Here is a 22,831-nt window from a genome sequence, read left to right on the forward strand (position 1 = left end):
CATTGTGTTTTTTCAATTTTAATTCATTTTAAAATTAAAATATACTTATAAATTATAATATTTGACCTTCAATTCTTATTCTTATTCCAAATCTCATTAGTGAATTTTGACATTTAAGTTTTTTTCATGCATTTTACCATTATGTTTTTTCAATTCTCATTCATTTTACTGCTTAAGCTTTTTTTATTTCAGCACATTTTAACATAATATTTTTCACTTTTTTATTTTACTATCATATTTTTTAATTTCTTTGCAACTCACTTTTGGTTTTGGTTTTGGGTTAACTGCAGAAGCAGGGGTAATAAGACATTGGACATCTATTTTACGAAAGGTGTTAGGCACTGGAATGCCTCTTAAAAAAAGACCCAAAAGGGTTCTAAACATGCCACGTCTGCATTACTTTGACATGTGCCATGCATCTATTAAAATGTTTCAGCAGGTTAAACGATAAATTTCATGTCACTCAATATGTTGATTCCTGGCCATTAAGTTAATTTGGACTCACCTATAACAATGCAATACGACTAATTTATTTTTGAGAAGCATAATTGCTAATTGTCATCCATTTTGTTGCTGTTCATCTATCTACTCTATTCTTCATTTTGTGCAATCCATTATCTTTTTGTACAAGGTGATTTCCCTGTTCTTTCATTTTGCAATTAAACTTGTTGCCAAAAGTATTCAGTCCAGTTAAGGAAATTGCTTCAATTTCACAACATACAGCAGAGTATAACAGGAAGCAATCTTGCTGTTTATTTAGTTTCTGTTTTTCTCTCATAAGATCACTCTTCATGATGTATCTGATCTTCCTCCTAGAATCACTCTTGTACATGATTCCTTCCAAGAATTACTCTTCTGTAATTATATGTAGCTATTGCATTGCTGTATATAAATAGTTAAATATGTACTCAACATCAATGAAACGAATCAGCTTCATATCCTCTCAATATTATTCTTTCTAGTCCAGGCTATAGAAATTAGCATCACTATCATTTGGCATTGGAAGATTCCAAATAATTCCAGTATAATTTATCTTGAATTAGAGATAACAGAAGGGCAATAAATTCTGACATAAGTGCCCATGAACTTCACCAAGAACAAAAGAACTTAGATAGGAAATTGCAGCATCATAAAAGCCATTGCCGGTAGAGAGACAGTTTAGAAAAAGAAAATTGAGACGAGGGTGAATCCTCCGTTGCAAACAACCGTTGTTTTTCATCTCTCACTTCAACTTTGTCAAGTAGAGCTTTATTAGCTTCCATACTATTACACCTAATGATTCAAGTAACTTGTTAAAATTAATAATCATAGATCATTATATTATAAATAGCAGCGTTTCATTGATTTGCGTACCCATGGTACAAAACTACAAGCTAATCCGAGAGAAAATACAATTCTATTTGAAGGAAAATTTCATTACTACTACACGTGCTGCAAACCTACAACATACAAGTTAATACTCTTTTGGTTTATCACTAGCAGATGGTTCATAATCACACGTGAGCATTTTTATTTTTTAACAAAAAATTCAGGTAATGGGAGGTAATCCCATTCTCACTGCAAGACATCTTTCAAGTTTCAAGTAGAGGTTACTGCATTGACAAAATTGCACGGAATTGAACCCAAGACCAAGGCATGTTTTCATATTTACTAGTATTTATCACCCCTTCTCAGCCTCACTTTTTGAGCTGCTTAATTACCAAAGTGGAAAACTCAAAAGTCTGCAGTTGAGAGAAAAATTGTCCTTCTTTGGAGCAACTTATTTAAGCATCAATGGTCACAATCATTTTGGTTGTGGTAAATGGATCTGCCTCTTCCAGCATTTGAACCAACATTCTCATTGAGGGTCTTGAAGCTGGAATTTTCCCGGTGCACAGTGTTGCGATTTTCAACACCTTCATGGCATCCTCTTTGACATGCTTTGCAATGGTAGGATCCACCAATTCAAGAGCATCTTCTCTGCTCCTAATATTGTTGCATACCCAATACACAATATCATGATTCTCTCCAAACTCTGGCTCCATAGGCCTCTTCCCCGTTACCAACTCCATCAGCACTACCCCAAAGCTGTAAACATCACTCTTCTCTGTCACCCTACAAGTGTAGGCATACTCTGTCACAACAAAAAATCAACATGATCAATCTTCAAGTACAATAAGCAAACAAGTTAAGAATCCTTAACAATTATAACATACTAATTATTTTAACAGTACTTATTCTATCTCAAACACCAAACTATGAGTACATGATCCTATTTTGGATTCGACTCCTCTAAAGTGAGTAAGCACAAAATAAATAATTTCAATTGTTAATGAGAAATCAATTGTTGATGATATTCTAACACATGTATGATTTGTTATGCATATGTGTGCAATATGAGTCACTAGTTTACTCATCAATGACTAAGATTACTTAACTTACCCTTTAAAGTGAGTTTTACATGTATATATGGATGTGATGAAACAACGACTACTTTAAGCCAAATCCTAACATTTAAAAATGACTTTTTTTCCTAATTCAAAATAAGCTGATTTAAAGCTTACCAGGAGGCATGTATCCAACTGTTCCAGCAATGACATTGGTCCAATTGCCTGCTCCTCCCTGAAGAATCTTTGCAAGGCCAAAATCAGCAATCCTTGGCTTCCATTCCTCATCCAGCAATATGTTACTGGATTTGACATCCCTATGTATAACAGGTCTATCACACCCATGGTGCAGGTACTCCAATCCTCTAGCAGCACCCAAAGCAATGTCATACCTAACCTCCCACCCCATCTCAGACTTATTCTTACACGTGTGTAACCTGTCCCACAAGCTCCCATTTGGTAAAAACTCATAAACAAGCAAACTGCTATCTTCACTTGTGATGCTACAATAGAGCTTCACCACATTCACATGCCTTATTGAGCTAAGAGTGGCCACTTCTGCATCAAATTCAGGTGACCTTGAACTCCTTCTTAGCATAGATGAGGTGCTCCTACAACTTCCCCTCTCACTTAGATTTGAAGTCCATATATGTTTCACTGCAAATTCTGCCCCACTTTTAAGCACAACCCTATAAACATTCCCGGATCCTCCTTTTCCAATCAAATTCTCAGCCTTGATCCCATCAACTATTTCATTCTCATTGAATCTTAGCACATGGTACTGCTTGACATTCCATGAAGTAGTCTTCAGTTGCTTCTCAAACTTGTTCTGCCTTAGTTTTGTGAAGAGGAAACATGCTCCAAGCAGAACCATTACAACAGCAATGAAACAGACTAATAGGTTTCTGAATCGCTTAGAGCTGCTAGATTCCATTGAACATGGTCTGAAACCTTTTAAAGCCTTGCTGCATAAACCAGGGTTTCCCGTGAACCCATCTCTGAAGGCTGAAATAGCCAGTGGTTCTGGTATGGAACCAAACAACTGGTTGTTTGATAAGTCAAGAAGGCTAAGTCTGAGAGATGATAGACTAGATGGAATTTCACCAGAAAGCCTGTTTGAGGACAAGTTCAATGAATTGAGGGTTGGAAGAGAACCAACGCTAGCTGGTATAGCCCCAGAAAGAGAGTTACCAGCAAGGTTTATCTCATTAAGAGAAGTACAAGAACCAATGGAATCTGGTACAATACCAGAAAGATTGTTCCCATTCAAAGTTAGACTAGTTAGTTTCTTCAACTTGCCAATGGTTTCTGGAATGTGACCAGAAAATTGATTTGAACTTAGTTGAATTGACACCAGTGAAGAAGCTTCTGAGATTTCCAATGGCAACTCACCTGAGAACTTATTGTAAGATAACAGCAGTTGAGCCAGAGATTTTGCTTTGGCAATATCAGTTGTCACTGGACCTTCAAACTGGTTCATTGCAAGATCAAATAGTTTCAAATTTGCCAAGCCCCATATGCCTGAAGGAACAACACCAGAAAGTGAATTCCTGCTCAGGCGAAATCGAGCCAAAGATGTGCAGTTTGCATATGTTTCTGGTATAGTTCCACTGAAGCTGTTGTTCAACAGTGCTAGTTCATCGATTTGGTTGTGCTTGCATAGGTGAGGTGGTATAGGACCAGAAAAAGAATTGTCTGAAACATCAAGGTACTGCATGCCAACCCACGAGCCAAGCTTTTGAGGAAGAGGGCCAGTGAAATTGTTACCATAAAGAGAAAGTTCTGTGAGATTCTTGAGATCTCCAATCTCTTTTGGAATTTCTCCAGAGAACTTGTTCCCAAAAAGATGAAGGGATGCAAGTTTTGTCAAGGACCTTAGCTCAGAAAGATCGCCTTCAAGCTGATTATAAGAAGCATCAAAGTTAACAAGACTAGTAAGGTTGCCAAATCCAACAGCGATTTTCCCACTCAAATAGTTATCATACAACTCAAGCTGCCACAGCCTCTGAAGCTTCACAATATCAGGTGGAATCTCACCAGACAAATGGTTGTCAGAAAGCTCAAGATTCTGAAGCCGAGTTAAATTCCCAATCCCCAAAGGAATATTCCCAGTGATGCTGCAATTCGTGAGGTAAAGCCAATACAAATTTTCAAGCTTTAAGACCTCCAAAGGGAAAGGAGTTTTCTCCAACAGGTTATCTCCAAGACTCAGAAACTCGAGACTAGTTAGATTTTCCAATGATTTCCATGGAAACGCCCCAGAAATTCCACTGGAGTTTAAACTCAACAACTCCAACTTGTGCAAACTTGACAGATCAGGAACTTCACCAGTGAATGAATTATTACCCAAGTCCAGCTGCTTCAAGTTGGTGCACTTCCTCAAATCCTCACTGATGCTGCCATGCAAGTAGACGTTGGACCCCAAAGATATCTTCTCAAGCGATTGAAGCTCGCAAAGTGAATCAAAAGGAACAGTACCCTTTAGTTGTTGCTCCGCAAGGTTGATTTCTGAAACAAAGCCTTTGGAGTTGCATACAATCCCGGTGAATTGGCAGGGAGAATTTGCTTGTGTCCATGAACTGAAAACATTAGCGTTGGAACTTTGTATAGAGGACTTGAACTTCATGAGTAGTTGAAGTTCATCTGAGAGGGTGGAAGCAACGAGACAGAGGAATAACAGAGTAGTGGGAGAACCGTACCGGAAAATTCCTCCGGCGAACATGCCGGCGGCGAAAGGTGGGTGGTTGTTAGTGCGAGTAAGTGTAAGAGTGACTTGTGGGATGGGAATGGAATGGAACAGAATGGAGGGGGGCTTGTATGTTGAATTTTGGGTTTGGTTTCAGACGCAGAAAATTATTCACGTGCATGGAAACATGGGCAAATATGGACAAAGAAGGATTCAATGTTGACGGTTCTACTGCTTGCTTATCATGGGACTGATATTGGATTATTGGTTGTGTCTGGTTGGAAGATTTGCGTTCAGCTGTGTGACATATCATGTGGCTGGATTTGCATGATCTTTTCTTCACTTAATAATTAATCACTAATCACGTACACGTCCCCACTTCACAAACAAACAAATTTCTTACCAACTAAATTTAGATGTTTGCAAATGAGATTGGACAATAAAAGCAATTCTTTTTAGCAAATGCAGATTCACACAAGTAGTTAAAATCCAGAATAAACTTTCACTTTTCTCATGAGTGTGAATAATCTTTCTCGGGGATATTTTTAGCACCTAGGAGCTAATTGAGTAATCACAAATCAGATGAAATTGCTTGTAATTCAAGCCTGCATAGTAATTTTTTAGGTGGATCCCTACTGGCAGCGCAAGTCCTAATATGTCATTGGCATCCTAGTAATATTCAGAGCCTTCTACCATTTTTTTGCAGGGAAAAAACAATTTTTTTTTAATAAAAATGGTATTTGAACATCTCATTTTCTTAGAATTATAGTTGTTATCATGGTTGTATTTTATTTCTCTTTGTAACAACTTTTTGAAAACTAAAACTAATTTTGATTTTAAAAAATTTAATAAATAAAAACAAAACCCACCTCAACATGAATAAAATAAAGAGAAAATTATGAAAATAAATATTTAGTTAATATTTATCATGCATCTCTATTGATATAGTATGTCTATTTGAAATTCTAAAATTCATATTCATATAGGGAATGAATAAAATTATAATGACCATAAAATTCATTAAGTATGTTTAAAAAGTCATTTCAACTAAATTGTGATTTCTATGATTGACTTATAAATATATTTGACCAAAATAAAAGTATTTAAGAAATAAAATTTTAAATATTTTTCATTTAATAGCTGGAATAGTATTTCAATTTAATATTTATAATTTATTATTATTCTTTTCATTTGGCAGATTAATTCCTTGAATAAAATTTCCCATTTACCATAATTTGTAATGTTACACTATTTATTCTATAAAAAAATATTTTTCAATATTATACTATTTATTCTAATTATTAAATTATTTATTTTTAGTTTTAATCATATATTTAATTTTTATTATTATTACTTTAAAATATATGTTTATTTAGGAAATAAATAAAATATATAATGCAGAAATGCTGAGGCTAAGCTCCTGTAGTTTTGTGAGCTGTGGCCGCCGAAGTTGACTGCTTAGCACCGGCTTTTCCGCGTTGCCATACCTTTTGCTTTTGGGTCCATTTCATTTGGTCGGTCAGGTCAATCCGTCACCATTATTATTATTATTATTTGTTATGCTTTTATTTTCTTTTCTAATCAAATTGTGTAACATTTGTTATTTGATACCTAATTAATTTTTTATCATGAGATCGATTCATTCTGAGGTAAAGAATATCTTTAATTAAAATTTTATGTTAAAGTTGAAAATCTAATTTCAAATCTTGATTAAGAAACTAAAATGTCGAATAAGAACTAGCAGTAATTTTATTTTATTTTTACCTTCCTTTACAATAGTGATTTCGCTAAAGAACGTTTGCATTTATTTTAATCATTTAATCCTAAGTTTATTACTATTTGTGTTTGCATTTAACTTTTGAGTTATATACTTATACTTGCTTCCTGAGAAGAAAAGAAGAAGAAAAAAGCAATAGCTTAGATTTTAGAAGATAATTTCATTATAAAAACTATAAACTCAAGAAATCTTTTATGAATTTTATTTTAATATATTAGTATTTAAAAAACTTTATATATTGTGAACAAGTTGTTACTTAATGGGCAATTACTTATTGCATCCCCTTTTTTTTTCTTGCACCTCTAAAAAGATATAAATAGACAAAACTATCCATCCACCCAATCACTTTTATATATTAAAAAGTGATTAATATATCAAATATTATAGAAAGTGGGATTTTTTTTATGATGTACCAATGTATAACAGAATTTTGGTAGAAAATTAAAATTCAACTGTTTTGCTATCGTAATTTAGAAAGAAAAAAAAATCCTGAAATATCTTATTAGAAAATTTTCGTACTCCGGTTAGAAGAATGTAATTATTGAAGAAGAAGCAGGAACGATGAAAGTAACGGTTATCTAATCTAGACTATTCATTGACTAACTAATGCTGCTATATATATTTTCATACATGCTTCACTACTATAAGTGTGATTGCGTACACTAGCAAGCAACTCTAGTCATGATAGTAGCTTTGATAGATTAGATTCATTATATATCTCTGTATACCTTAGATGAAAGCAAAAAGGATTAGAAAGAGCGACGAAAAGTTACAATGGGTACAGAAGAAGATGAAGAAGAGTGATTGTAATTTGTAATCGTCTTGTGGACCTTTCCACGCTTTTAGATCATTTGCAACAAAAATAATTGCATAATGAAACAGTAAGTGCATCAAGAAAAATATTAAATTCTCTATCATTTGAATTTTCTTTTTCCTTGATAGTGTCACTTGTGAATAGATACATCATACATCAATTAAAATATATTCTCGACACGTTATATCTAGATTCTAGATATGCCTATTGCCTACCATCTTTGAATTATACGCTAATCATATATAGTTTAAGCTCGAGATGTCATTGTACCAAAAATATTGAAATTTTGTCATCAGTGGTGTTGACGTGAAGTTTCCAAACTCCATCCAAGTTATTATTAAATTTTACACAATTTCCACATTTTGCTTACTATATACTAAAATGACGAGTTTGTTGGAATAATTATAGCAATGCAAGTGGATTATCCATGCTCTTATATATATAGCAACGAGGCCTAAGCCCAAAAGGAAAACAGATTACGAGATATTCATGCTCTTTTTAACCTCCAAATCTATTAAAGGAAAAAGAATGGATTACAAGTTAGACTAAACATCTGTTAAAATTTTACTTCAAAGCAATGTTCATATACCAATCCACCATGCACCGACCCACCTCAAACTAATGGGAAAGAAGTAAGATATGTGATTTTAGGCTGTGTTACAAGTATATATTTTAGGAGTTATTTGATTTAAGAAAGTATTTTATATTTTTATTGTCTATAGTCACTTCATATTTGGATCTTTTTTCAATAAAAATTTGTACAAAAAGAAAAATAAGAAGGTAAATAAATTAAATTTTTCTCATAAGTTAAAATCAACTTATGCACTTTAATATATTTATTATTTATTTATAATAATAGATTATATTTACTATCATATTGTATTTTTTCCATAACATGTTTTATATCAATATTAAATATATTCATAGTTGACGAAATTCATAACAAATGTCTTAGACTTATATTCATTTTTATTTTTAATATGAACATCTAACATAATATAAAAGATTAATCTCCAATAAAGGTCTAAACATGCATGAACAGACTAAATATATGCATGAAAAAAAAAGAGTAAACTACCAATTCGTTATTTAAGAACTACTATTTTTTAAGTAGTTTATTTATCGGCAAATTAAATGTCATTTATTGTTATATTGTTAATTTTTATTAGTAGAGGAAATTAAATATGTGATTTTTTCTCTTTTTTTTCTCTTTTAACTATTCAATTCACTTTATATCTTCATTCATTTTAAGTAGTTATTTAATAATAATAAAAAATAATACTATGCAAGTAATATGAGAAGGAGAAATCAGGTTAACTAGTCTGATAAATAATAATAATATATATATATATATATATATATATATATAATATTTTTTTGTTACCTCTCTTATGACATCTTATACTTATTAATCTTTTCTTTTTCCTCTCACATTGTTATAATATTTTTACAATCTATTGTATAAATAATATTACTCATTAAAAAAGCTTCCAAATTAGTCTATACTCTTTACTAAAATATATTAATTTAGAGATTAAAGTGATAAAATTTCAATATTCTGAGAATTACGTAAATAAGTTTTTGATAATTTCTTAAATAGTTTTATTACTTTAAGAACAAGAAAAAAAAATGAAATTAGTGCTTTACTCGTGAAAAACAAGGGTTCAAGGTCAGTGTGAGTTGGAATTTTGTTCTCGATCATTCAATGTCACATCTGAATATTGAGAACGTAGTCAAACCTCATTGAACTTGTAGGACCATTTGTCCAACAAGGTCTCTGCCTGAGTACCTACCTATCTAAGAATTCATTTGTTTCGGTCATTTATGAAAAATAATTACTTTTATAAGAAACTTTTTTTTTGCTGTATTTATTTGAGTTTTTGAAGAAAAGAAACAACACGACTCTAGAAAAATCAAATTTCTGATTATTTTGATAAACTACCTTGAATTGCTTTTTTAAAAAAATGAAATTATGTTTTTAAAATTGAAGAGATGAGAATAATACTTTTAAAATTGAGAAAAAAAATTACAAAAGTAAATTATTTATGTTGGGACACATTTTTTTATAAATATGTTGTGTCAAATTTAAAATTTAAAATCAAATTTAAATTAAGATTAATAAAATTTACAATAATCTTAATATCTAATTTACCTAAATAAGATATTTTCATTAAAACTGGATTTAATTAAACTTAATTAATAGTATTTAAAATGAATAAAAGTATTACTAAAATTAAATAGTCAATGCGAGAAAAGTCATATGACTAAGAGATTAGTTTTTAAAAATACTCTCAAATTAGAATTTAGAAGTACTCAAGTTATGAAGTGTGTTGGGTTTCACTATGCAGGCTTCTAGGGGCCGTTCATAGCTTTGAGAGTGCACTCACTGTCATGGAATGACTAGTAATTAGGGGCGATTTATTGAACATTGTTGCAAACTTGGAATTGTGAACTTAGTTGGCAATCCAATGAATTCCACAGCTGCAATTGCTGCAAGTAATGTTTTTGGGCTGCCTTGCAAGTAGATATATACAAAAAGTAATGTTTTTGGGATGCCTTCATGTACAGAATTGAGAGAAACCACTAGATTTACTCCACATATAAAAATCAATGCCAAGATATGACCGTCTACTACGTATTCAACATCTCCAGCTTGTGCAACTTGTATGAGAAACCTAATGCAGAAAATATGCATTTTCCAAAAGCAATCTAAAACATTTTCAGAAAACAACAAAATTATTAAACTGAGGCAACTTGAGTGTTACTGAATATAACTGAGACAATGGCAACTTCATCCTCGAAGCTTGAAAGACTGAGAGCCAGAAAACTAACCATCAGCCAACCATACATAAGTTGGTAGTACTAACAACTTACATAAAACTTCAAACTAGGAATCTAGAAAAAATCTAGAAAATAACTGAAGCAAAATTCAAGTCAATTTTTTTATACCATTAACATATTTAAAACAGAATAGTAAAAAAAAACTGGCTTGCATTTTACTCCCTGTTGTCATTTTCCAGAGGAAGACTTCAATAATCAATAATGAGTCCAATCCATGACCACATTATATGTTGCAGGAAGCTTTGGAGCTTCTTTATGTTAAACAATGTCGGACTTAGTATTTCTTGAGTTGCATCACTTGCACGTACAAGGACACTGGTGCAGTGGTATTTTTTTTTTTCTTACGTCATGATCTCAGGATTAGTCTTCAATGCAGGGTAACTCACCTTCCTTCAGACTCTTGTCAACCTGAACCTATCCTCACAAACGTCTCATAGCAGAAACATCTCTGCCTTCAACAACCTGAAGAAACCCTTCTTGTCACTGTGGTAAACTGATTGGAAGTAAAGATCGTGGGGGCTTCACCCTGGTGATCAACAATAGGAAATGCCTCAGCAAAAAATGCTCCTACAGTTTTATTCCACCCATAACGAAGCTGTTCCTATAGTCTTACCCCAACCATAATGAAAAACCAATACCAAAATATGACGTCCTACATCTCCATCGTCCTATATATGGTCATTTTGTATAGACAGCAGGGAGAAGATGTTCCTCTAAATAGACCATACTGCAGAGCAAAAGGTGGCTTATCTGGATCCAAGGTTTCTATCTTAGGTGCTGCTGTGCTGTGCCTGGGAGAATTGGACAACCCCTCACGTTGCTAATCAACTAGTTTCCGTTCTTCTTCATCTTTATGATGCTGTGAACTCCCTTAGTACTGTCAACTATGTTATTCATATTACACTTTCTTGCAGATGCCACGAAGGTGGCCTTTATTAGGAGTTATTTCTTTTGTATATTTAGAATTTCAGATGGACAAAAAATACTGTAAATAGAAATATTTGATACGTGTTGTTATTTATAAACTTACTAACCCAGTAATCCTGAATATGCCAGTAATGTAACAAATGACCTGGCAAAGAGATTCACTTCCCACAGGCCACAACTATGATTAACTACATTTAAACATGGCATAATGTAACAAATTTCTAGTAGCTGGAAAAAAGTATCTAAATTGTGATTAGATGATGAAATTTTGGTTTGCTGTTACACTGTGGTGGTCGATTTATGTCTTTTCCAATTTTTCTTTGCAATGGATTTGACTGTGGTGCATCCAATTGTGATTTTACTAATCCAAGATACCGGAAGTTTTGATGAATCGAGCTCGGGTGCATTTGACAATAACGATGATGGGGAATAAGTGTGGGTTTTTAATACCAAGGTAACTCCTGCTAGACATAGCCTTTAATTTTATTCTGGAAAAAACATACTGACTTTATATATTAATCATGATCGAATGTAGTATAAATTACATCTAACGGTGTAGATAAAAGCAAAGCAAACAAGAACAAAGAATGAAAATGCATGAATAGCAGGATACTCATGCGGCTACATGGTCTCCAATTAATGGGTTATTAGCCTGATAGGCGAAGGTAATTCCGCACAATGTTGTAAATCAAAAGTGCAGTGTTAACCGTACAATAAACATTCATCTAGAAGATGCTACCTTTTTTTCCCAAGTAAATCAACGATGTCACCACCAGTGCGAAGTTAAAATATGTAAAAGCATACCAAAAGTATAACTAGCCGGGCAGCATTGAATCCAGCACTTTATAATAGATGTGCTAAAGTAGTTAAATTTGAATAGTCTAAGAAAGCAAATCTATGATGGAAAAATAAAACAAGTTTCTCATTACTTACAATTTTACATGTATCTTGTTGTGTATATACAGTATTCCAAAATCAAAAGTGAAATAAGAATGTTGCCTCTTCTCTTTAATAATCCCTTTTCCTTTCCACAAATTACAAGTAAAAGGGGTCGGGTGGAGGATGAACTTGTGTCTTGGACATGGACGCATTCCGAGTGAGCAAATTCTCCGCCACACTATCCACCGCAATAACAGGTTTCACCGGCATAACTTTCTCCGGCACAACTTTATCCCCATCAACCTTAGCCAGAACCTCAAAGTGCGTGGTAACAGTCTCAGGCTTAGTCCTCCACGCAGGGTAGTAACCCTCCAATTCCCCTTCCTTCACCTTCTTCTCCGCCTTAAAACCAATTTTCACGTAAGTCTGAGCAGAAACATCAGCCTTCAACAACCTGAATGAACCTTTCTTCTCAGCCTTATCACCCAACACAGAATGCAACAGTTTCTCAAACCCCAACAAGTTTGCATTCGACCCATTAAGCGAAGCAAGAGGCCACAATGTCGCAAACTGGGTCGGAGTAAGAACCGTGGGGGCTTCACCCTCAAGATCAACACTAGAGAATGGTTCAATCTCTTTGCTCTTCATGGGTGATGACAATTCCACAAGACCAGGTGCAAGACGCTTGAGCTTCAACGAGGTTGAGGTAGTCGTGTCGGAAGAAGGCGCGGCTGCGAGCGATGTGGGACCAACGATTCGCAGCGAGAGAATCGGAGAACTCTGGGTTCTAGAAGCATGGCGAAGATGCTCAGCCAAAGTTAAAAGACCGTTAGCAAAACCATTCTCCGTTCGGTTTAACGGAAGAGGGAAATCAAGAGGTTGACGAAGACTAACGGATCTTGCACCTTTCACGGTAACCGCTGCTCCCTCAGCCAACACCACTTTCTTCAACACGCCAGCATCCACGTCATGCTGCACAACCGAATCAAAGTTTCATTAATTATCAGGTTGTGTGAAAGAAATTACAATTACAATCATTATTAATGGAAATTAGGTTGAATTGAAATTAGGGATTACGGGAAGGGAGAGTCTCATGTCGTTGGCGTCGTGAATCCAGAGTTCCATGGGCCCAGCGAGAACGAACGGAGCCAAAACGGGAAGCCCGTCAGCCGAAGCCCGTTTCTGAACCAAGCCAGTTGGGGCCTCGGCCCGGAAAATGGGAAGATCCACGTAATCCCAGCGTTTCACATCTTCGAGAAGCTTGAAGGGAATAACCTTGTGATCGATTTGGAGGTCGAATTGGTACTCCACGGAATGCCCTACCTCGGCGTCTCTCGGATCGAACCCCGTAATCTTAACATCATCTTCCGCCGTAAACCCAAATCCCTTCACAATTGTATCCTTCAAATCCTAGAATAAAACAAAGACGCCAAACATCAGATACAAAACCTAGGATAATGATTTTTAAAAAGGGGAATGAATAAATTAATGGAACATACGGAAATTGCTTTGGGGTAGGGGATGTCGGAAGCAAGAGAGGAATGTAGGAGGAGGAGGAACGCGATTGCGAAGCCGAGAAGAGGTTTCATGGTGTGACGCGAAAAGAAGAAGGTGGAATTGGTTTCAGAATGATGGACTTTGAAATTGAAATGAGTGTGTTCGTTTCTGATTTGGGTTGATAATGATACAGTGGTTTGATTTTGGGATGGAAGGTTCTGGGGTGATGACGTGGACCAATGAGGATGGAGAAAGTTATTTCGGGAGCTAGAATCGTGGGCCGTGGGAAACGGGTTGGGGGATGATTTTCGTTGCTTTTTCCAATTTTAACTGTTGGCTTTAATTACGCCACAAACGACGACGTTTTGCTATCATCAATGACTTGGCCCAAAAGGACACAGAGATGGCGTCGCCCGGACTCGAACCGGAGACCTTCAGTGTGTTAGACTGACGTGATAACCAACTACACCACGACACCTTGTTGTGCAAAGTGTTGAATTAGTGTTATTTGATCTCAATTTTCTCACTATGCAGCATGCAAAAGCTATTAAGTAATGTCTTGCATAAACGAAAAGTAAATCAAATTATCCTATGTTATTGGTTAGTTTGTTATCTTCTATTTTCAAAAGTATACATTTGAAATAAATCTATCACCAAATATGTTGAGTCCGCAAAATTAATTCAACTTAATAATCTCAAATTTAAGTATTAAATATATAGATATGTTATAATAATATTTAATATTGTTTATAATAATTTTACTTGATTTAAATAAAAACTACTTTTCTCTAAAGATACATATGATTCTTTTAAAATAAAGTTTGCAATAAATTTAAGTAAAAATTGGTTAAAAAAGATCTATAGGGATTTTGATCCAAAACTATAAATATGTTTAAATAGTATTTAAGCTCAATAACTTCAATAATAATAATAATAATTTTAGGTTAGAGAGGGGCCAATTAAGTTAAGTTGTTATCAACATAGTCGATCCAAAAAGATTATATTTTACTGCCATGAGTGATGATTGATAGAGTAAGAGAATCGTTTTGGTAGTGAATAAAAGTATTGAACATGTAATATGAATGTTTTTAAAGTCGACAAGGCCCGGGACGGACTCATAAATTTGGTTTCAGGGCTTAAGAAAACAAAAATATAATTTTATAATAAAAATATTACATCATAAGAATATTAAAAAAATTAATATATTATTAAATATATCGATTTTTTGCATAAATAAAAATCTATATAAGTATATTGAGTATAAAAATAATATTATATGATAAAAAATTAGATAGATAAAATAATTAATTTTAGATAATTATATATTGATATTTCAATATTATCAACATTTTATTAATACCTATAATTTATATTTATCTTTCTTAGAAACATTACATAATCTTAATTATCATATTTATATATTTCTCTCTCTTTATCTTTCTAAATATCATCTAACATAATAATTTTTATATATTATTTCCCTATAATTTTATTATAAATTTTAGGGAAGTGATAATAAAATTATATGCATGCCACATGCATATATTTTTACAATAATTTTAGGAAAACATTTTTTCCACTTTTACACTCGATGTGTTTATTAGTTTTATTGTTACCTTTTTAAAATAAATCATGTTATTTTTTTTTTCTATTTTATACTTTTTAACTATTTCAACTATTAATTTTATTTAACACTTTTAATTTAATAAGTTAACTTTTTAATTATTAACTTTCAACTAATTTTTTAGCTAATTTTGTCAAACATATATTAAATAAATTTCAATAAAGATGTGTTTTTCATATTTCTGAGTACAAGTGTATAATTATGGACTATAAGATCCATTGGCCTAAATTATATTCGATAAAACTAACTAAAAACCAAACAAGAGGCTTGAAGCTAGAAGATGAAAGTTAAAATATTTTAAACTAGCTTATTAAATCATAAGTGTTATATTTGGTAAAATTAATTGTTGAAGTAGCTGAAAAATATAAAATGACATAAATGATATATTTAAAAAAGGATAATAAGAAAATTGAATAAATACTTAAAGATAAAAAGAAAATAAAATATAAAAAGATAGAAACTATTATTTTAAAAATACTATTCAAGAAACTTGTTACGTAAAAAATTTGTTTACCAAATAGTTACATAACTTTTTCAGCTAATAAAAAAGACTAAAAGAAACAACTGATTGAATATAACCTTAATTACAAGTAACTATACTTTACTTACGATATGCCCATTTGCAAGTTTTGTGAATGAGGCTAGTGTCATTTATTAGGAGGATTCACTCCTCTACTTAGTTTGATTTTTCATCAAAAAGTTAATTGACCCAAACTTAAAAAACATATGTAATATCATTTGGTTTGATTTTCATTCAAAATAAAATTCAAGTCAAACGAAAATCAATATTTTATTGTGTGTTTTGATTTAATTTTTTTAATTTTTGATAAAATATTATTTCATTAAAATTGATTTACTTTCTTTTCAATTTTTAAATTAAATTACATTAAAAAATGATAAGAACAATGACGAAACTTATTAATATATTAAATCTTCTATAATAAAAATTTGACAAATTTTCATCAATTTTTAAATCAAACATATCTTAAAAAATTGTCTCAAAAAAGTGATATACATTATTTAAATTCATATACATAACAATGTAAAACTCAAGTAGTAAACACATAAAACTCATAAACACTGAAGTAGTATAAAATGCTAGTTTAAGTATAGTGGTTTAGTTTAATTTAAAAGATACAAACCATAAATAAAATAAAACAAATCCGTCGAGAGAAAAAATCATCCAAACATATCTAAAAAGAATCAATTTGATTTAATTTTTAATTTTTTAAATAATTTTTAATTTTTATTTTAGATCGATTTGAATTTGAACATCTTTATCATTTATTGTGTGCCTCGTTGGGAGAAGAGACAAATTCAATTTCTTGAAATTTCATACTAATATTTAAAGTAAATATTATTATGCCACTTCTCTTTCAAGTCATTGATAAATTCAGATTCACACCAAAAAGGAAAATTATATTCTCTCTCTTTTTCACTATATCAACCAAAATATTTAAGCATGATGTACTACTTAGTAGACCCACCAGAACACACAAAAGAACAAAAGTAATGACGAACCATTCAAAAGGCACTAATATTCTAATAAATAAGGATCAGTTTAGATTTTTCAAGAGCAGTATCTTAATTAAAATTCATGGTCAACGACATCAGTACTATTTGTTTTTTTTTTTTCTGGTTACACGTTGGGTGGAAGTCGATTCTACACTTAAAGATAATACATCATATATGATTCAAATTCAAATCTGTCAGAAAAAACTTTAGTATATCAAAGCAAGCGTAAAGATAATATAAACATTAAATAGAGTATTTGAAGTCATATAAATTTTCTTGTGCAAATTTGTTTGGTGGCTGGGTGAGATCTTACGAAAGGTTTTAAATTTTGTAAACACGTGCAAGTATCAAAATTGGAATTTGATTAAAAGGAAAGAGTAAGAGAGGCAAAATATAAGTATTTGAACTGTATCGTAATGTTACATAGGTTTGGTAGCATAAAGGATAAGGTCATGAGGACCTTGAAAACTTAATATCTGTGTTTTCCTTGAATCAAATACGCATATTTTGTGATCGTAAAAAAATGCATATTTTGTGGGACTTTTATTAGAATATTGAAGATCTCTCACGTGCATGCCTAAATAAAAAGCCTAGTTATCAGCTACCAAATACCTTAATAATTATATATACACAAAAGACTAGTAAAGCCTCATAGTAGTGCATAAATACAAGAATGGTTTTTGTGTAAATATGAATCTTTCGGGTAAAAATATGTGAATGAATATTTTTTTTCTTTGGTAAAATGCACATGTACCATTGTAGTCGATGTTAGAAATTGTCCCTAATCGATTTTGTTCGAATCTCTTTCTAGTTATCAAACAACACGCATCAACTTATTAAAGAAAAGTGTTAGTAATACACTAATTTAAGTAGTTTAGACTTTGGACTATAAACAATCTTTAAACATGTAAGATATAAAAAAATGCTAACAACTCATTTTTTAAATATTGAAATTTATTACAAATTACAAAATTGTGTAACTCACTGTTTAATAAACTTTACAATCAATTTTAAGTAATTGTAAAAGCTTAAATGGAATGACGAGAGAGATAAAGCTTAATCCACCACCTACAATTTACATATGCTTAAATTGGTAGCATTATTGGCTTTTGCAGAATATCATGTTGAGGCCATGCAATATGTCGTGTATTGTAACACATATACACAAGATATACAAAAAGTACGATTATTCCATCACTACCAAATTCAACCAAACTTTTACAAGCATATATTTTGTTTCAAATAAGAAAGTAACTCAAGAACACCTGAAAAAAAAGAAAAGATAGCAAGTCACTCAACAAAGGCCTGCTTCTAAAGATTTAGGTAAGAAATAGATGGGAAACAGCTAGTTGAACTTTTCAACTTTCTGCCAAAAAATGCCTAACAAGCTCTACATTCACTCTTGAAACAGTAGGGTGTGTGACAATAACACTGTCAACAAGTTGACCATGCAAAAAGAAAAGATCGCTAGAAAAAACCCTTCTTCATAAATGAACCTCAGAGCAAACATGGTGTAGATGGCAGACATTGCAGACCTTGGAAACATAATTATTATTGAAGAACTTAAACTTGATAATAGTTTATATGAACTGGTATAATTGATTGCACTCCTATTCTTCATGAACCTTTCGGAATGCATAACGAGTTTCTTCACACGAAATATGAAAAGGCTGAGCGTAAACTTCTCACAAGATCCTTCACTGTCATGCAGAATTCCATATCCATCTGCAAATTGCAGAAATAATTCCCTTATTGACAGAAAATTATATTTTAAATGGAACAAAATGATGAAAAACAACAACTCATGATGCGTACCAATTGAGCTTTTTGTATCACACGTGAATACTTATTTTTTTTAATTATTTGAACCACCTTAGGTGTTATTATTGCTATATTGGAACTTAGTTCAATATAAATACATAGATAGATAGATTGGACTTGGTTTGTGTGAACTAAGGTTTCAGCCAATAGAATAAGTGCAGAATTTACCTGAGCAATAATTGTTATATCCAGGATGAAACTCCCAAATGTCAAGGCACTGCTATTGATGACTTTTAGATGGAGTTTCTCAATTTCGCTGATTGTTTTCTCTATGACTCCTTTATTCTTCTCACAATGTATTCTTATGAGGACATTTCTTTCATAAAATCTTGCTTCAATTTCAGGTAGTGCCTCATCAAATGTATCACCGGTTTCTGAAGAAGAAGAGTCTTCAGCATCACTAGATAGCCGGGATTTCTTCACAATTACCACAGATTCCACAGTTCTCTTCCTGTTCTGTTCCTCCTCAAGAGCACTCACTTTCTCTTGCATTTGCTTCAAGTACTTTATAGCTTCTCCAAGAACAGAAGCTTTGTCCATCTGTTGGTAGGGAATTGAAAAGACAAAAGACAGACTTCAAAGATGGTATCAGGTTAAAAGAGTCACAGCCTAATAAGGTTCTGTTTAGATGATTTTCTCCACAACTACGTAGGAAAGAAAAAAAAATAAGAAGGTAAAATAAATTGAGCTTTTCGCATGTGCTAAAATCAACTTATATGTCTCCCATAAGTAATTAGAAGTTTATTCAAGCATATCCTAAACAAATAGCAACAGGATGGACAAAAATAATAACTGCAGCAGCAACAAAAACTATTACTATTACTAGCATACAATATTACATATTTAATTCGAGAGCTTTGCTGTCTTTCATTCAAAAAGGTTTCTGATACTTATCCCAATCAAATTGATGAAAAAACAATAAACGAAGATATCAGAATCTTCTGTAGTTTCTTACGAGGCTAAGATGAAAAATATATGTTTTGACAACATGAATCATGAATAAATCAGTATTACACAACTAGTTAAACAAATGTTTTGATAAACTTGTATTTAGCTGGTTTTTTATGACTGGAAACTCCGACATGTGTTCAACATATAGCTTTACCAAGGAGATATAAGATGGGTTGAGTGGTTAAGGGAGAAAAGGTTATGGATTCGATCCCATACTAACAAAAAACTAACAATTAACAACTAATATTTGCCCATAAAAAAAATATAACTTTATGAAAGACAGAAGCAGTATACTGAGAATCATAATGACAAAAAGAGCAATAACAACATTGTTTGGTACCTTCTTTAGGCCCGGAACAAGAGCAGATAGAGCAATGAACCGTTGGCTGAGCTTCTCTCTTCGCTTCCTTTCAGCTATTATGTGGTCTTGAGGTTGAGAAAGTTTAGGACGTGTTTCAATCTTTTTGGCCTCCTGGCTAGCCTTGAAAAGATAGTTTTGATTTCCTAAGTTTCCTTGAGAGATCAACATGTCTGCGAGAGTGTTGTTGTTGATTTTAGGACACACCATCTCCACCTTAGGTTTCACTAGTCCCAATTCGCTCGTGTAATTCGAATTAACAAATGAAAGAAGATTTGAGCATGAAGCAAATTGTGTTTCTGGTGTCTGTTGTTGACTTTTGTTGTGATTCCAGCTGTTATTTCTGAGCTGTTTTGCAGGTCTTTCAATTCCAGTTGGTGATGTTTCCATGGATGTTTTGGGGTTGAAATTTGAGTTATCAGAGAATGAGTGCTTTTGTAAAATCTCTCCAAAAGGAGCACCTGTTAGGCTAGTTGTATCAATAGAGTTTAACTGCCAGTGATGGAGGAAGTTAGGATCCTCTATTATCCCCTGCAAAATCAGAAAACCTTATACTCTCTAGACAGAAAGAATAAAGTATATCCATGTTTTTCCTAACTAAATATTAATCTCCATAAATTAAATGATTCCAAAATATAGCTAGTCATTGCCAATGTAATAAATGATCCACCATCAAATTCCATAGTGTACATTTTATTTACCTTAGTTCTAATCAAGAAGAATTACTTACAAGAGATATGTATCTTACCATTTCAGGCAACCCTCTGATTGATGAAATCTCCATATGAGAAGTCCTCATGAAATGAAAAACAGCTGAAGCTATCAACCTAATTAATATATCCTTGTAAGAGAAGTCAGAAGCAAAAGCTGGTTAGTTTTGGTACTTACATTTCATCTAGCTAATAGTAATATTTGCTGAATGACCATTATCAAATTCATGGAAGAAGGAAAGCCACATACAAAAAGTACAACATCCCATGTACATGCATTAAAATCAATCATATCTCAACTGAAGTGAGAACAATTCTTTGGAACTTGCATTCATATACTATAACTGTAAAGATCTTAAAAATATAGTTCCAAGATGGAGAAGAAGCTTACTGATTAATAGATGTGACATCTTTCAATCATATTGGTCACCACAGAAGCTGATGATTATATATTTCGTAGTTGTATTTCCTTTTGTATACTCTACCCCACTTTATTCAAACATATAATACAGTTGCACTGTGATGCTCACGGGTTGTTGATGTGAATTGGCTTATACACAACAATAGAAGCCTATTTTCAACCAAGGATAATAGAATTATCCCATTTTATATTTTAGAGACCCCTTCATGCTGACGAATTAATACCCCCACCGATTGTTGTTTTGTGGACTTTGGCGGTGTTATTCACCAACTAGACATTGAAATTTGGATGATAGGTTTGCAAATCAAAGTATACCTCAAAGTATAGTTCATCAGCATGTGGTCCCTTGCCACGTCTTATACCTCAAAGGTTATTTTGCCTAACTCATTTCTACCCTTTTGTTCATTATTTTCTAAGTTACTTTCTTAGACCCTTCCTCTTCAATTACCCATTCTCTGGGTCAAAGATCATTGAAAATCATAACAGATGAGCAAGATCTTCTTAGACAACCCATTAACAATTAAAATAGTGCAAGCATGTGTGATAAATTGTAAGTCGATGCTTGCAATCAATTACTGCCAGTTGGTAAGTTGCCATTTTCCAAATATGAATGAAAAACTTGGTTTCAAAGAACAGTTCTAAATTTATTTATTTTTTTGGTGAAATACAACAAAGTTTCCATTGACTAGAGAAATTTTTAGCCAATTGACAAAGGGCATGTGTGGAGGAGAAAGACTTAAGGTTCAGTGTAGTGTGGGGCCTTGGAACCGGCATATTAAAGAGTCCACACAATAATTAAACGGATATTCAAAATTGTAGAGATTATACCTTTGTCGTTAGCTAAGGAGTGCGAATAGAAGTTAACCAATAATTAGACAAATAAATAGTACCAGTGTTATGATCAAAGGGAATAAAATAATAATGGTGGTGAGAATTTTCAAATAATTCTCCAATTGAGTTGACGTTAATCCTAGAAACTCGGAGCCAGAGTGGCTGGCCAATGCTGATTCCAGTGGGAATGGCTGAGTCCCGTTTTGGGCATGCTGGCTTAGAAATAGTGATGTTATTATGTGTTGGAAGTGAAAACTATTTACGCCACAGTATTTTTTCTAGAAATCCTGCATTACGTGGACTTATTACTCTCGCTTTCTCATCTGGCGGTTCCCACCTCTTAAAATAAAAAAGTAAGTTGAAAATGATAGCTTGTTAATTTCAAAGTAATAATTAAAATGACACATCCCAAGTCTAAACTAAGGAAATTTTTAATATGTTTAGATTCGTTTAATTATTACATAAGGTTTAATCATATCATGGATTAAATAGAAAATCAAGATTATCAGAAAAAAATAATAAAGATCAAAGTTGTATACTTACTTCCAGTGGGAGAGGATTAAAAGCACCTTACCAAGTTGAAAAAAGATATATCTTTGATTTTGATTTTTAAGTGATGAGAAATTTTGTGTCTACTAAAACAAACACTTGAATGAAAGCTAAAAGACAAGTGTGATTTAGGTTTTTCTTCTAACTAGGATTAATGTTCCGACCAGTCCAAAAATATTATAGAATCATCATTCATGTTCGTTTTAGCGTTCATAATTTCGTACTTTCATGATGATTTTATTTTTAGTAAAATGTGTGTTATTG

At 32.6% G+C, this 22,831-nt stretch overlaps 3 protein-coding genes and 1 non-coding gene across 5 annotated transcripts; all 4 read right to left on the reverse strand.

The window, feature by feature from the left end:
- Positions 1-1,302: 1,302 nt before the first annotated feature.
- Positions 1,303-5,384, reverse strand: LOC114376024 (receptor-like protein kinase 7). Its single transcript, XM_028333921.1, has 2 exons — positions 2,544-5,384; positions 1,303-2,113 (listed from the first exon to the last, which is right to left on the reverse strand). Exons 1-2 carry the CDS (start codon positions 5,086-5,088, stop codon positions 1,764-1,766), a joined length of 2,895 nt encoding a protein of 964 aa, XP_028189722.1. The 5' UTR covers positions 5,089-5,384; the 3' UTR covers positions 1,303-1,763.
- Positions 5,385-12,240: 6,856 nt separating this feature from the next.
- Positions 12,241-13,957, reverse strand: LOC114377508. The gene is made up of 3 exons (XM_028336050.1): positions 13,790-13,957; positions 13,368-13,700; positions 12,241-13,262 (listed from the first exon to the last, which is right to left on the reverse strand). The coding sequence occupies exons 1-3, from the start codon at positions 13,877-13,879 to the stop codon at positions 12,447-12,449; spliced, it is 1,239 nt and encodes a 412-aa protein (XP_028191851.1). The 5' UTR covers positions 13,880-13,957; the 3' UTR covers positions 12,241-12,446.
- A 234-nt stretch (positions 13,958-14,191) lies between these two features.
- Positions 14,192-14,265, reverse strand: TRNAV-AAC. Its single transcript has one exon. It is a non-coding gene; the product is annotated as a tRNA-Val (tRNA).
- A 3,833-nt stretch (positions 14,266-18,098) lies between these two features.
- On the reverse strand, positions 18,099-21,336 carry LOC114374688 (transcription factor bHLH25-like). 2 transcript variants are annotated; one of them, XM_028332362.1, is made up of 5 exons: positions 21,158-21,336; positions 20,805-20,897; positions 20,039-20,587; positions 18,916-19,287; positions 18,099-18,651 (listed from the first exon to the last, which is right to left on the reverse strand). In XM_028332362.1, the coding sequence occupies exons 2-5, from the start codon at positions 20,853-20,855 to the stop codon at positions 18,577-18,579; spliced, it is 1,047 nt and encodes a 348-aa protein (XP_028188163.1). In that variant the 5' UTR covers positions 20,856-20,897; positions 21,158-21,336; the 3' UTR covers positions 18,099-18,576. The 2 variants fall into 2 exon arrangements, with proteins under 2 accessions (XP_028188163.1, XP_028188162.1); XM_028332361.1 differs by lacking the exon at positions 21,158-21,336 and adding an exon at positions 21,017-21,119.
- Between the last annotated feature and the right edge of the window lie 1,495 nt (positions 21,337-22,831).

Source organism: Glycine soja, chromosome 11, assembly GCF_004193775.1.
Source record: "Glycine soja cultivar W05 chromosome 11, ASM419377v2, whole genome shotgun sequence".
In the NCBI taxonomy this organism is placed as follows: domain Eukaryota; kingdom Viridiplantae; phylum Streptophyta; class Magnoliopsida; order Fabales; family Fabaceae; genus Glycine; species Glycine soja.